The 15029-nt window shown below is 33.2% G+C and overlaps 2 protein-coding genes across 2 annotated transcripts; both read left to right on the top strand.

Moving 5' to 3' along the window:
• The first annotated feature begins 789 nt into the window (after positions 1-789).
• Positions 790-8048, top strand: LOC101213902 (probable acyl-activating enzyme 17, peroxisomal). Its single transcript, XM_011650372.2, has 15 exons — positions 790-948; positions 1038-1340; positions 1905-2034; positions 2123-2391; positions 2791-2995; positions 3768-3808; positions 3903-4028; positions 4551-4624; positions 4998-5218; positions 5358-5452; positions 5574-5790; positions 6634-6759; positions 6841-6939; positions 7312-7524; positions 7730-8048. The coding sequence occupies exons 2-15, from the start codon at positions 1087-1089 to the stop codon at positions 7835-7837; spliced, it is 2178 nt and encodes a 725-aa protein (XP_011648674.1). The 5' UTR covers positions 790-948; positions 1038-1086; the 3' UTR covers positions 7838-8048.
• A 2530-nt stretch (positions 8049-10578) lies between these two features.
• On the top strand, positions 10579-12845 carry LOC101213658 (pentatricopeptide repeat-containing protein PNM1, mitochondrial). Its single transcript, XM_004138170.3, has one exon. The coding sequence runs from the start codon at positions 10626-10628 to the stop codon at positions 12192-12194; it is 1569 nt and encodes a 522-aa protein (XP_004138218.1). The 5' UTR covers positions 10579-10625; the 3' UTR covers positions 12195-12845.
• Positions 12846-15029: the final 2184 nt, after the last annotated feature.

Raw genomic sequence — 15029 nt, 5'->3', positions numbered from 1 at the left:
ACATTGTCTAAGTCTGTAAGGAAATTGAATAGGAGAAAAAAAGTAACAAATTATTAAATAACTCATATGGAACTATTACAAGTGATTTACATTAAATTTACCAAAATTAGGATATAAGTTTTTTAATATTTAGTAGGGTAAGATCAAATTTGATATTTTATTCACTTTTTTATTTTTTCGCTCTATATAAACATATTAATATTAATAATGATTCTAAAATATTTCAAATCAATTTTTTTAAAAAAATATTTTAAAATATATGTAATAATTAAAAAACAAATTTTACCTTTTTCAAAAGGTGAATGATTAAGAAAAGTATAGAAAAGATAAGGATTTAAATAAGTTTTATTTAAATGATAGAAAAGAAAACTTTTTAAATAAAAGGTGAAGAGGGCGTCCATCTCTTCTTTCTTTATCGCTTTTCCTATTCTTCAAGAGGGTTCCTTTTCGTTTTATTTATTTATTTAATTATAACACTCTCGTCTGTTATTTTTATTTTTTATTTTTAAAAACGTCAAAATCAACCGTATTTACGTAAAAAGTTTCAAAACTATCGGATCTTGATAATAAGTTTTAAAAGCAGCACCGTTTTGATATTTAATTCCTAAATAGAATTTAAAATTTTATTATATGTGATAAATATTTTAGTTTGTTTGGTTATTTTTAAAAATGTTTTAAAGTTTTTTCATAAAATATAAAAGGGAGGAGTAAGATAAGATTCAGCGGGCTCGAAATTTGAGAAAAATTCAATTTGATTGTATCATTTTCGATTCGAGTTGCGTAGTTGATGAACCAACCATCTTGTGATCATCCAATATGATTGGAAAATTGACAAAAAGTAACATATGAGTTTCATTTTGGTAAAACTATTTTATTCTATCAATCTTTGGACGAGATCAACCATCCAACGGCAAACACTAAACAGTAACATCGAAACTCTTATTCAAGGTAATTTTCGTTGTTACGTTGGTTAAATTTTGAAGTATTTCATAAACACACGATTTCACTTCTTCTTCAATCTTCTTCTTCGCGGTTAGGTGGTGTGTAATGGTTTCTCTTTAGCATTTATCTCTCTCTAAATCACCAATGGATTACAAACCTCTGGATTCCATTACTGTGATTGATATCGAAGCTCTCGGAGTTGGTTCTCAACTTGCCAAGCAACTCCATGGAAGTTTGGGGGAAATCATTCGTACTTATGGGAATGGAACTCCTGCGACTTGGCTCCATATATCCAAGAAACTCCTTACCCCCGACCTTCCCTTCTCCTTTCATCAAATGATGTATTACGGTTGTTACAAAAACTTTGGTCCGGATCCGCCTGCTTGGATTCCTGAACCGTGAGTTTTACTGAATGCTTTAGATTTTCTAAATTAAGTTATTGGTTTTCGAGATAGCTATGTGCTGATTGCTTATCAATTAGCTTTACCGTGCAAGTTTCCAATGGTTAGCTTAGGATAGTATATTGTCGAATTGAGAGGTGTCCTGGACTCAAAATTGTGTTTGTTATTAGTAGGCACTCGCGCACTGCTCCAACTTTATACTTTTGTTCATTGAAAAATTTGCGAACCTCATGGTTTTTATAAGATATATGAGTTACTCTTCTGATTGTCAATTGATTTTAAAATTGAAGTTCACGTTGATTTAATATGGTACTTTTAAACAAAGATTATTATCTTAATATCAGCTTCTGGACTATGCTATGGGGCCAATCAAATAATCTTAATATCAGCTTCTGGACTATGCTATGGGGCCAATCAAATACTAGCTTGCTTTTTTGAATTAAAAAGCATTGTAGTTATGATAATGTCGAATGGGATGTTAAGGTGCCTGCAATAATTTTCTACTCAGATTATTAACACAAAATGTTGTGAAAATCTCATTTGATACATCTTCAAAATTAGGGAGAATGCAGTGTTCACAAATGTCGGCAAGCTATTGGAGAAGCGAGGCAAAGAATTTATGGGGTCAAGTTATAGCGACCCCTTATCAAGCTTCTCCTCTTTCCAGGAGTTTTCAGTTTCAAACCCCGAGGTATTCACAAGATCCAACTTTGTTTCTAAAATGCTTCGGTTCAAATTGTAGTTCAAAAGGTGCAACATTTTCTTGTCTTTTCTGTCAGGTCTATTGGAGAACTGTCCTAGATGAGATGAATATAACATTTTCTAAGCCTCCTAACTGTATCTTGCAAATAAATGATTCTCCAGAAAGCAAATTTTCAAGCCCGGGTGGCCAATGGCTTCCTGGAGCAGTGTTTAATCCGGCTAAAGATTGTTTATCTTTAAATGAGAACAGAAGTTTGGATGATGTAGCAATCATATGGCGTGATGAAGGATATGATGATCTGCCTTTGAAGAGATTGACACTTAGAGAATTGCGTGCTGAGGTTTGGTATATTACTATCTACCTCATCAGCTCTTATTTTTCATCATAACAGACTAGTAGATTCCTCATCTGAGGTTTTAGAATTAAGTACTGCATATCAGCAGGATAACAGCCTTTGTCTTAGCATGACCTTCTTCTGTTTATGATTTGTATCTTGTACATTTGGTGATGGTGGAATTTGAGAGATGATAACGGAGTATATTTAGTGGTAAGTCAATCTGTTTAACTTTTAAATTTATTGGAAGACTTTTTCATGCTACTATACTCTGCACCGGAGAAATATTGACAATTATTCTTGTGGTTGCAATAGTGTTTTGTAAGTATATTTGGCTCATATATTGCAATACTGGCACATCACTAAATATACTTTCCCATAAAATAATTTTGTTGGTTTTAAATTTGTAGGTTAGTTGCACATGCTCTCAACTCAATAGGTTTTGAGAAAGGAACTGCAATAGCAATTGATATGCCAATGAATGTCAATGCTGTAGTCATCTATCTTGCTATAGTTCTTGCTGGTCATGTGGTTGTCTCCATAGCTGATAGTTTTGCTGCACGTGAAATATCCACAAGACTTGATATATCAAAAGCAAAAGCTATATTTACACAGGTAAGTGCTAGTCTTCCTTTGAAAAAAGATTTAGCAGGTCTTGAAAGGGTTTAATTCTCGTGGTTTTTTGTATCCAATGTTGGATGTGAAAGGTTTAAGCTGGTTGGAATTTTCAGTGGGCTTCTTTCAATGAGTTTTGTTCAATCTAGCTAAAACCTAAAGAGCTTCCCTACTTCACACAGCCTTTTACTCATGTGATTGAAATGAATTCTGAGTGCGTGTTAAGTTTAGCAAGTCATGGTTAGTCTAATGCTGCACAAAGCAGAGGCATTAAATTGTGCTTTGAGATGTGATCTTGAGATGATGTTGGTTACCTCGTCCCGGGCCAACATTCAATCATTAAGATTTGTCAATTGTAAAGCACCTGTGAGATCTGTTATGAATCAATACCATGATAAAATTAACATGCTCTGCAATATTTATTTTCCTCCTCCATTTGAGGTTATCAACTGTGCATAAATAGTTCTATGATTATTTTTGTTCTTTCTAGCAGTCAGTCAAGTTATATTTCAGTTGATCAAAGAATCATTTTTTCTTATATGTTATTTATTGATTATGATTCTATACTTATAAATTTTATTTTCTTTACTCAAAATTTTCAACGCTTACTGTTAAAAGAGTATTAACAGGGAATATATTGTTGAATTTTAGTTGTATAATTGTAATTACTTGGTGGGTCAGAGGGATGGTTAATATCATTTTCTATGTAGTTACAATATTTTTCTTTTTCTTCTAATTGAATCCTAACAAAAACCTTCGTACTTTTATTCAGGATCTTATTATTCGTGGGGATAAAAGTATACCCTTGTATAGGTGAGGTTACAGTTTCTTCTTCATGGAGTTCAGAACCTGGTCTTTTTGCTTTTCCTTTACACTGAAATGCGCATGTAATTGTTCAACATTGCAGCCGAGTTGTAGATGCTCAGGCACCTCTGGCAATCGTAATTCCGACCAATAGCACTGGTTTTAGCATGAAACTACGAGATGGTGATATTTCTTGGCATGCCTTTCTGGACAAAGTCAAAGATTTGAAGTATGAATTATTTCGTTTATTCAAGTTCATTTGGTGATTTCTTCAAAAGAAAAAATAATAATAAATTGATGATAGGTTTCTTATATTCATGAATCCAGGATCTTTACCCATTTTGAAATTTAGGTGCTATATTCTCCCCTTTATCATGATGTGTTTGTCTGCACTGCTTCTGCAGGCATTAAGTTCTAGGAGGTTCCTTATTTAAATCTTAACATGTTCAAGTTACTGGAAAGTATCAAATTAGATATTTAGAAAAACCCATAAGATGAGGGCGTGATGGATGCTTTGAAGAATTGAAGGGGAAATAGCATCTTTTCTCCATGCTTCTTTGCAATGTTTCATCAGCTTTATCTTGCATTAGAACCTTCCTTTCTCTATGAACTACCTATTCTTTAAAATTCTATAGGACTCACACATCTATTGAGCGCTCCAAATTGTACTTGATTTATTTTGTTTGATGTTGGGTATTGTTAAAGTCTTGCCGTTGTATTATTTAATATCTTTTTAATATGCTTATTACAGAGGAGTGGAGTTTGATGCAGTGGAACAATCAGCGGAATCTTTTACAAATATTCTTTTTTCATCAGGAACAACAGGTTAATTCAGTATTCGAAGTTTTAGTATTTTCTCCCCTTTTTCCTCATCATGAATAATCTAACTTGTCCACTCACACCTTCACAAACATCAGATATCTTTTATTGTTTTGTAGACTGTCAGACTTCAATAATGAATTGTGACTTCAAAGTAGGCTGAACGTTGAAAATAATGGAGCCGATATCAAAGAAACCTTTCTTGAACGACCTTAGTGCTTGAACAAGATTATTTAGCTCTTTAGAGCTTAAATTTTACAAATTTATGTTCCTAGCATGGCTTTCCAACCTTCTAAATTATCGTCTTAGGATGTACCATTAACAACCATAGTTGTTCTCATGCTTCTAAGCTTGACAATTGTGTTTGTTTGTTGGTCAGGAGAGCCAAAAGCAATTCCATGGACACTTGTAACACCTTTGAAAGCTGCAGCCGATGCATGGTGCCACATGGACATTCATAAAGGTGATGTTGTTGCTTGGCCCACTAATCTTGGGTGGATGATGGGTCCATGGTTAGTTTATGCTTCATTATTAAACAAGGCTTCCATGGCATTATACAATGGATCCCCACTTAGTTCTGGATTTGTTAAATTTATACAGGTAAACTTCGCTCAAAACTCTAAACTTTATACACAAGCCTGTTTTTTGAAGCAACTACATTAAACTTTCAATTGTAGTTTTAACTAATAAATATATCAGGCGGTAATGTTTTTCGTCTCACGATCTCTGTCCTCTGTAGGATGCTAAAACAACAATGCTTGGGGTGATTCCAAGTATTGTCCGTTCATGGAAAAGTACAAACTGCACATCAGGTTATGATTGGTCTTCCATCCGGTGAGCTTACTATTCATACTTTCAATTTGTTTATAGAATCGTTATCTCTGTGAGCCTCAAGATTAAAACTGTCATTATTTTAGTTCAATTTCTTTCATTTCTTTTCTGGTGCAACTTCTAGTTGTTTTGCCTCCACTGGAGAAGCATCTAGCGTAGATGAATACCTATGGCTAATGGGAAGAGCTTGCTATAAGCCTATCATCGAATATTGTGGTGGGACGGAGATTGGTGGTGGATTTGTTACAGGGTCAATGTTGCAGGCTCAGGCATTGGCGGCGTTTAGCACACCAGCTATGGGGTGCAGTCTCTTTATTCTTGGCGATGATGGTTCTCCTATTGTAAGAACAGCTCTTCATCCCAATGTAGGCTGATTAGTGTCAATAGCATTGAGTGGGGCTGCTTTATTAAAAAAAATAATAAACAAAATAAAAATAAATAACACTAATTAAACTTGGTCAAGCATCGACTTTCACCATACACTTTTAATGTCTTTAAATTGTACCTTAGCCTTAGTTAATGCAATCGATAATATCAAGTTAGGCACAATTTGAAGTTTTACACAAATTAGTCATTGAATAGCTTTGTTAAAACTCACAAATTTTAACAAATTTTTAGCTCTAATATTGTCTTCTTTGAAAATTTATCAAATTTGTATCCTGTGTACGTTATATAATTCATTGAATGCACATGATAATACTTTTTTAATTAAGTCTCAAATGAAATTTTATCAAAGTATAAAAGTTGCCGAACATCTTAAGTTAAAAGATTACAACACATATCTAAATTTAGGTTGCATGGTTGTCATTTAATGAAATTGAAAGTTTAGGGTGACAATTGATATAACTTAACAAGTTATGGGAAAATTTTGATACTTTCTCAAGAAGAGCTTGGTTTTTCGTCGTCGTTGTTGTTTTCCCTTAGTTTGTTTTAAGAAAGATTGCATTTTTTCATTTCTCCTTTGTTCTTGTTTATTTTTGAGTAATCCACGCTTTAGCTTCAGTGAAATGTAAAACGATGATGGTGTTGAAATATGGTACTCTTAGTTATGAAGCTTCTAGAGTTTCTTTGCTAATTCTCTCAATTTTCCATGCATCAAATTGAAGGGTCTGTAACCTGTATGTTAAATATTGTTACTTGAGTTCTTAAACTCAACATTTGTCTTTGTCTTCTTCCCTCTTTAGCCACAAAATATGCCAGGAATTGGCGAATTGGCGCTCGGACCTTTCATGTTTGGAGCTTCTAGCAGTCTCTTGAATGCTGACCATTATGATATCTATTTCAAGGGAATGCCCATTTGGAATGGAATGGTAAGCCAATTTTCAGATTTACTGCTAAAGAAATGCTACTTGCACTTGAATGTTACCATTTTCCGGTCACTTTCTTAACAGTTAATGAGAAGGCATGGAGATCTGTTTGAGCGTTCTCCTCGAGGATTTTATCGGGCACATGGTCGTGCAGATGATACAATGAATCTTGGAGGCATAAAGGTAATTTTCTTTCAACTTCTCCGGGTGAAAAGAATCTTTTTGCTGAGGCTCAATACTGACAGCTATATATGGTCATGCCATGCAGAAGAACTTCGACATTTTATTTGATATTTAGTTTAAAAAATGATGGAACCATAGAGATTATAGTTCTGTTTGTTTAAATTCTTGCAGGAAGCTAAATCTAATTCCTACTTTTATAATTAAATATGTGAAAGGAGAATATTGAGTGTAGGTTCTGATTGTTTTTCCAAATAAAAAATTATATCTTCACAAATTTTGTGAAGTACTTAAAATCCTGCGTCAGAGGATCAATATTATCTTTAAACGTGAGGTTTAAATATCCAAATCACTCAACTTATCCTCATCATGCAGGTGAGTTCGGTCGAGATTGAGCGAATCTGCAATACAGTCAACAACAGCATTCTTGAAACAGCTGCCATCGGGGTACCACCGCAGGGTGGTGGCCCCGAAAGGTTGGTGATTGCAATTGTGTTCAAGAATCCAAGCGAAACTAGCATAGATTTAGACAAGTTAAAGCAGTCTTTCAATTCAGCTATCCAGAAAAACCTCAATCCACTGTTCAGGGTAGGATTTCTACTTACCTCATTTGAGTTTGAGAGTAATTTTAAAATGGTCTAAATCACTCAAAACGTGTTTATTCTTTCAAAATCAATTTCAATACTATGAAAAATACATCTAAACATAAAATTGATTTTAACAATTTCAAAACCTCGCTTTCAAATTCCAATTACATTTGATGATTTCACTTGATATCATGTAATTTTGATAGGTTCATCGTGTGGTTCCGTACCCTTCCCTTCCAAGGACTGCAACAAATAAGGTTATGAGAAGGATATTGAGGCAGCAGCTTACACTTGAACACAAAACAAAGCTCTAAATTAAAACCACACACACATAATTCAATTTTGAATTGGACAAACTGAGCTGCTCTGCTTGAGAAATTTAGCTTTGCTCACATGATAAGGCTATACGAACAAATCTGTATACTAAGAAAGACGACGTGTTTAACATAGCAGGGCACTCCTTCAGTTTCTAAAGATGTTACTTTCTTCCTTATCAATATAATAATGGGTGTCTTTACGTACCAATAATTTCTTTCATAATCATTCAGATGAAGGTTATATTGAGATACAAATTATGTTTAAGATATAAATTGTTTTAGTTTGAAAAGGAAATAATAAACATTGTAGGCCGCAACAAAAAATAAAAAAATGATGGAGATAAATTAATAAAAGTTGTAGCAAGTTCAGAGTTTTGAAATAGTTTTTGATGAATATTATAGTCTTCTTGAAATTTTATATATATATATATATGTGTGTTTTCTTACTTTTCAAAAACTTGTTTTTAAAAATATTGGTAAAACATATATAGGAAACAAATAATTTTAGAGGTTTATGGATTTACTTTCAAAAAATGTCTAATAAAATGCTCCTTTAAATAACTTTTTATCTCTATATTTTTCATTAAATAACAAGGAAATGACTTTAAATAACTTTGCAATTAAATAATCAGTCTAAAATTAAATAACAATATAGCAATTAATTAGACTATAAGATTACTACATGATGGAAGTTCTTACTTTTGGTAGAAGTGGAACCAACCACATCCCTATTCATAACCAATGGAGGCATCTTCACAACCTCTCATATGATATTGTTGTTCGCGATGGTGGTGTTTACTTGAATGGAATCATCTATTGGTTGGGAAAAGAAAAATGTGAAAAGGAAGAGAAAAAGTATGTCATATATGCTCTGGATGTTGAAACCGAAACAAATTGAAATGAGTGCAATCTTGCAAGTTCACGCCGGGGAAGGTAAGATGCATCCATTTAATGGTACCATTTATGCCAATTGGGAAAAAGATGACCTGACGATTCAAGTTTGGAGTATGCAAGAGCTAGATTTGTGGATTAGAAAATTTGTTATTAGTGATATTTCAAAGCAATGGAGTTGTCCTGAGCTCATCAAAATGTTCGAAGACGGAGAGATATTATTTCTAATCTATTGGGACTTTTTTTGCTTCTATAATCCTTTGACTAAAAAGAAGAGGATCATATCAAAGGATCAAAAGAAGAAGAATTTTGTTTGTCAAATAGAATGCTTGAATTTTGGTTCTCTACCGAACATTTTGGAAGGAACAAATTTATAATTTTGTTAGTAGGTTTAAAAGTTTCTTTAGTTTTGGTATATATCAAGGAAAAATGTTTGATTAGATTTATACTTTTTTTAAAGCTTATTTGCATTTGAATGGAATATAATTTTATTTTAATTTTTGAAATACATATATCCATTGCAAATTTCATACTCAGTATAGGAAGATGAGTTGATATAGAATGTTGGACGTTTTACATGTTTAATAGTTTTGAGGAGTATTGATTTCTATGTCTACTGCACTTTTATACTTTAATTCACTCTTAAAAGATAGCAGAGTATGGTGTGAAGTCATGTGAGATGTAAGATTTTTTTTCGCATCCATAACTACTTGAATCTCAAACTATAAACTACAAACTGTATCAACTTAAATCATGAATTTTATGATTTGAATCCATTTAAAACACAATATTTGTATCAACTTGAACCTTACATTTTCACAAAAGCAATAATTTGGGTTTTATTTGTATATGTGTATGAATTTTATAATTTGTATCAACATGCACGGTTTTGATTTACAAACTACCTTATGGGTAGGTAGCTTTTCTTGTAGATCTAGGAAGAACCTCAATAATCTCGGATTATTTGACACCTAAATTTGAATAGCGAGACCAACATACATCTCATGTCACATATATATATCACTAGGGGTCATGATTTTTGCAAGCTAGGCATGATCTTCTGATTTTTGCAAGCTAAGCCAAGTAAGTATCGTTACAGAATTGTTTTTTTTATTATTATATTTGAAAGATTACCTAAATATATAAAAAATATATATATTTAACCAAAAAAAACTTTTCCCTCAACTTTTTAGGTGCATTTTATTCCTAACATTATTAAACAAAAATGTATTCAACTCCAGTTATGGGCCGTTTTTTATTTTATCTCTTACTTCTTTTTTTCTAGGGTAGTTGTAATCGATGGTTATTTGAGAAATAATAATTAAAGATATAATAATATTTTAAAAGAATTACAAAATATAACAAAATTATCGTTGATAGATCTTGTATGATCTATCAGTGCTAGACCAATATTTACAACATAGTTTATCGACGATAGACTTTATCATTGATAGAGTTTGACAACTTTTACTATATTTACAAATTTTTTAAAATATTACTATATACTTAATTAATTTAAATTTAATGACTAAATTTGCAACTATCAAATTTTTCTATTACAAATATCCAATATAGGTGGAACTTATTTTCTTTATATTAGTCGGGATGAGCTTAGACACAGTTCTTAAGAAACATAAAAGTTACTTTTTATCTTGCTTCACATTTAAGAAATTAACTTAAATATGTAAAATAAATTAAAATATCAAAATTTTAGATTAATAATAGTTTTGAAAATTTCTCAAATATGAAAAAGAAAATGGAGAGTGAGACATAACACATTATCGGCCCGTATCATCGGCCCAGCCCAGTATCTAAACTGTCTCTTAGGTTTTTCCCTCTTGCTTCCTTCTTCTTCTGAGCTCAGTTCCATTTTTATTTTTCAGAGCTCTCAACCATGCCGCCATTACCGTATCTGCAACTTCGAACCTTAGTTCTTCGATCTCTATCATCGTCTTCTACTAATTCCTTGAAAGATTCTGCTAGGACGGTTCTTTTACATCGAAATTTGACGTCTCTCTTCCACCATTTCCGACATCATGGGGCGGCGTTAAGGTTTTCTTCTCCCTTGTATCTCTCACTTTCTCATTCGTTCTCTTCCGAGTCCGTCAACAATCACGTGGATCAAACATCCCAATCACTTGCATCTGAGCTTCTCAAAGACCCTGATTCGGATCCTCTTCCCATTACACAGCGTCTTCAACTTAGCTTTTCGCATGTTAAACCGAATCCGGAGTTGGTTCGTAACACACTCAATCTCTCATCGGAAGCTGGCCGTACAGTGTTAGGGTTTAATGAATGGTTAGTATCGAATCCTGATTTTCATCACACTGATGAAACTATATCGTATTTTGTTGATTTCTTTGGTCGTAGAAAAGATTTCAATGCGGTTCAGGAAGTCCTTGCGAAAGGTTTAGGGATCAATGGGCCTAAAACCCTGAAGTCGTCTATTCATCGGTTCGCTCGTGCTGGGCGACCCACTAAGTTGATCTCATTTTTTGAGACGATGGAGACGAATTACGGGCTTAAGAGGGATAAAGAGTCGCTTAGGATGGTAGTGGAGAAGCTTTGTGAAAATGGGTTCGGGAGCCATGCTGAAAAGATGGTCAAAGACTTGGCTAATGAATTTTTCCCTGATGAAGCAATATGCGATACTCTGATCAAAGGATGGTGTGTGAATGAGAAACTTGATGAAGCTAAAAGGCTAGCGGGTGAGATGTACAGGGGCGGGTTCGAGTTAGGGACAACCGCATATAATGCTTTGCTTGATTGTGTTTGCAAACTTTGTAGGAAAAAGGATCCGTTTAGACTTGATTCTGAAGCTGAGGAAATTCTGGTGGAAATGGATTGTCGTGGGGTTCCACGAAATGTCGAAACTTTCAATGTGCTGATCAATAATTTGTGCAAGATTAGGAGAACTACTGATGCAGTTAATTTGTTTCATCGAATGGGGGAATGGGGATGTCATCCCAATGCTGAAACGTTCCTCATATTGATTAGAAGTTTGTATCAAGCGGCACGAACGGGGGAGGGGGATGAAATGATTGACAGGATGAAGTCTGTCGGATATGGAGATGCACTTGATAAGAAGGCTTATTATGAGTTTATGAATATTTTGTGTGGGATTGAGAGAATTGATCATGCACTGGTTGTATTTGCAAAGATGAAGAAGGATGGGTGTGAACCTGGGATTAAAACATATGATCTATTGATGGGAAAACTTTGTGCCCACAATCGTTTGGACAAAGCGAATTCACTCTTTAACGAAGCTCAAAAACGGGGTGTACCAGTTACTCCAAAAGCATATCAGGTGGATCCGAAATATGTAAAGAAGCCAAAGGATAAGAAGGTTGCAAAGAAGAGGGAGACATTGCCAGAGAAAATGGCGAGAAAGAGGCGACGACTGAAGCAAATTCGATTGAGTTTTGTCAAGAAACCGAGAAGAGGAATGCGTAGAGCATTTTGATGATGTAGCACTAGAATTTAATGCATATGAATTGACGTTTGTTTATCCATTCTTTTGCATCTGCCCCTCCTTCCCTTTACAATATTAGCAGCAGAGAAATAAGAGGTTTTTTATTTTACCCTGTTGTGTTTAGCTGAAACTGATACAGGAAAATGGCAACTCTGACATGTCATTCCATTATATTGGACAAAAGGAACAAGGTCAAACTTTTGGTGGATCAAAATTCCAGGTTGGTTTAGGAAAATGTACCTTGAAAAAGTGTTGCATTGTTGTTAATGCCATAATATCAATCCACATAGAGTAAAATGAAGGTACTTCTTGTTCATATTTGGTTTAACTGACGCCGAGAAGTTAGAACATGGAAGTTACTAGTACTTCTACAAATATAGCTGGTTTTGCTTTAATCAGTTATCGCTTGGTGATGATGACTCACAGTGTTCTTGTCGACCATCCTGCCGATTATGGTTGTTTTACTACAGGCTTATCCATGGAAAAACTGACCAATTGTGGAATGATATCTTCAGACAGCCATCAGGTCAGGCGAGTTTGATCAAGTTCTTACATCTCATGTTGTGTCTGAATCTGTTGATATCTTATTGAGAACTGCTGAGAATATCAGTTCATTTTACTAAGAATGCATTTCCTTTGCCATGCTTTTTGTTATTTGTTATGAATTCGACAAATAAAGAAAACAGAAGATGCATGGTCATAGAGAATTAAAACAGTTCACTCGTAATACATATTAGATGCACTTATAGGGTTAGAGAGTTCCTATTTTAGATCAAATGCAACAAGTACAACTTCAAAAGATTAGTTGAGAGGCTGAGACTATGAAGCATAACAGAACCTCATCATTCGCAATTTTATGTTAAGATTGTACTATTCCCAAGTGCTTCCATGTTACACCCAGTTGTGTAGTAAGTAGTTCATTAAATTCTGATCTTAGTAGGATTTGACCTCAAATCTTGAACCCTCACTGCATTCTGCTGCTTTTTCTGGATTAATTTTTTACAACTATTTGATGATTTATATATTGTTTGTCATCCACTTCTTGTTAGATCCTAGTTCCTAATATCATATGTCACAAATAATAAACATTGCAAAATCGAGTTCATTTAGGCGAACGACTCGAATTTTCAATCCATTGAATTTATTTTTGTCAAATAGCATTCCTAACTGAAGTCTCTTGTAATTTTAACTTGAAAAAGTATTCTGTTTTTTCTGATTGAAAAATTGTTATAAATGTCAAATACATATCAATTTCAAATTTTGTGAGTTTTGACCATGGTTAATTTAGGACCAATCAACCTTAAAATTGTGCAAATTTTGATACAAATGAAACTAGTAAATTATGTAGAGTTTCTTAGATCACTTTTTGGCTCAAAATTGTTTTTAGACTCTTGTTCGGTGGAATTGAAGGTTTAAATTAAAATTTATCCAAAGTATTTATTGATATACTTTTATTGATTTTATTGGCACATTTGAAAGCAACATTTAATTGTTAAAAAGGCAATGCTGGAATCCAATTGTGTATTTTTTTTCCAAATTAATCGATTTTCCAGCATTTTTCAAACATAAGCATAACATGGCCTACAAGAGTGTCGGCAAAATCATATAAAATTTCCCACTAATTAAATAGTCCACAAAATCCATATAAAGAAAAACGAAAGAAATGTTGAAATGCATTATCGATCTTATGACAATTAACTCCAATTTCATAATTAAATAAAGAAAATTCTGTCCTTTAACCAAATAAATAAAATAATAATATTTACGAGGAGTCATATAGATTCAAAACTCGAACCGATATATCAAAATCTCCAGTGTCTTCAAACAACATTTTCTCAAAATTTTTAAAAAATTTAACGAATTGATTGAAGGAGGTCTTTTCTTGTCTTATCAATGGTTGAGATCGATTTGAACATTCGATTATAAAATTTAGTTGGAAAGTCGATTTTGCATCTGTTTACTTTTTAGGAGTTTAGACATGGAATGTCGATTTGAATGAAATGGGTCCAAAATTTTTGGTAATATTTTAGTGTGTATTTATATTTATATATTAAACAATTATGTCAACATCGTTGAATAAACTATATAATTCGATTGACTTTGTTCGAAGTATCAGTAAATTTGTGTTTAGAGTCGTAGGGTTGTTAGATGAAATCTTTCAACAAAAGTGAAGAGAAGAACGTAGAATTATTCGATAATTGTAAAAATTAAAGATAGAAGATGAAGTTGCTTGATAAATGTGCAAATTTCAATAGTAACACCGTTTAAGTTGAATTGTTTATATAACTTTTGAAGTTGGCAAACCAAACGACCTTGAATTTGGCAAATCAATCGTCATAAGCCTTTTGTAATTTTAAAGAAAATGTGGTCGGTTTGATTTCTTCTAAACCAATAGTGATCAGTCGCTCCTTTAACTTCAACCAAAATAAAAATATGACTAAGCGGAATTTTATTTATTTTGTTTGAGTTGATGAGTCACAAAAATCTAATTAAACTTTAAATGAATGTATAGAATTGAATGATTTGATATTAATTAAAAAGAAGAAGAAGAAGCATGAAATGGACATAATAAATCAAATGCAAATAATAGAAAAGAAAAGGAAGCATATAATTTTAATCTCCACCGACACTAAATACAATACAATATGTGGATCCAACAACTTTCCTCTGCCCCACTTCCCTGCCAGCTGTCTCCTTCCTTATTATTCTACCACATCCTTCCACAATTGCCCTTCCCCTTCTCCTCCATTCCACAAATCTCACTCTACTTTTTCCTTTTCTTTCTTTTCTTTGATTCCATTCTTCTTAACAAGGAAAACCCATTTC

Source organism: Cucumis sativus, chromosome 1 (assembly GCF_000004075.3).
Source record: "Cucumis sativus cultivar 9930 chromosome 1, Cucumber_9930_V3, whole genome shotgun sequence".
Taxonomy (NCBI): domain Eukaryota; kingdom Viridiplantae; phylum Streptophyta; class Magnoliopsida; order Cucurbitales; family Cucurbitaceae; genus Cucumis; species Cucumis sativus.
The sequence above is the reverse complement of the archived record's forward strand: the minus strand, read 5'-3'. Positions and strand labels throughout refer to the sequence as shown.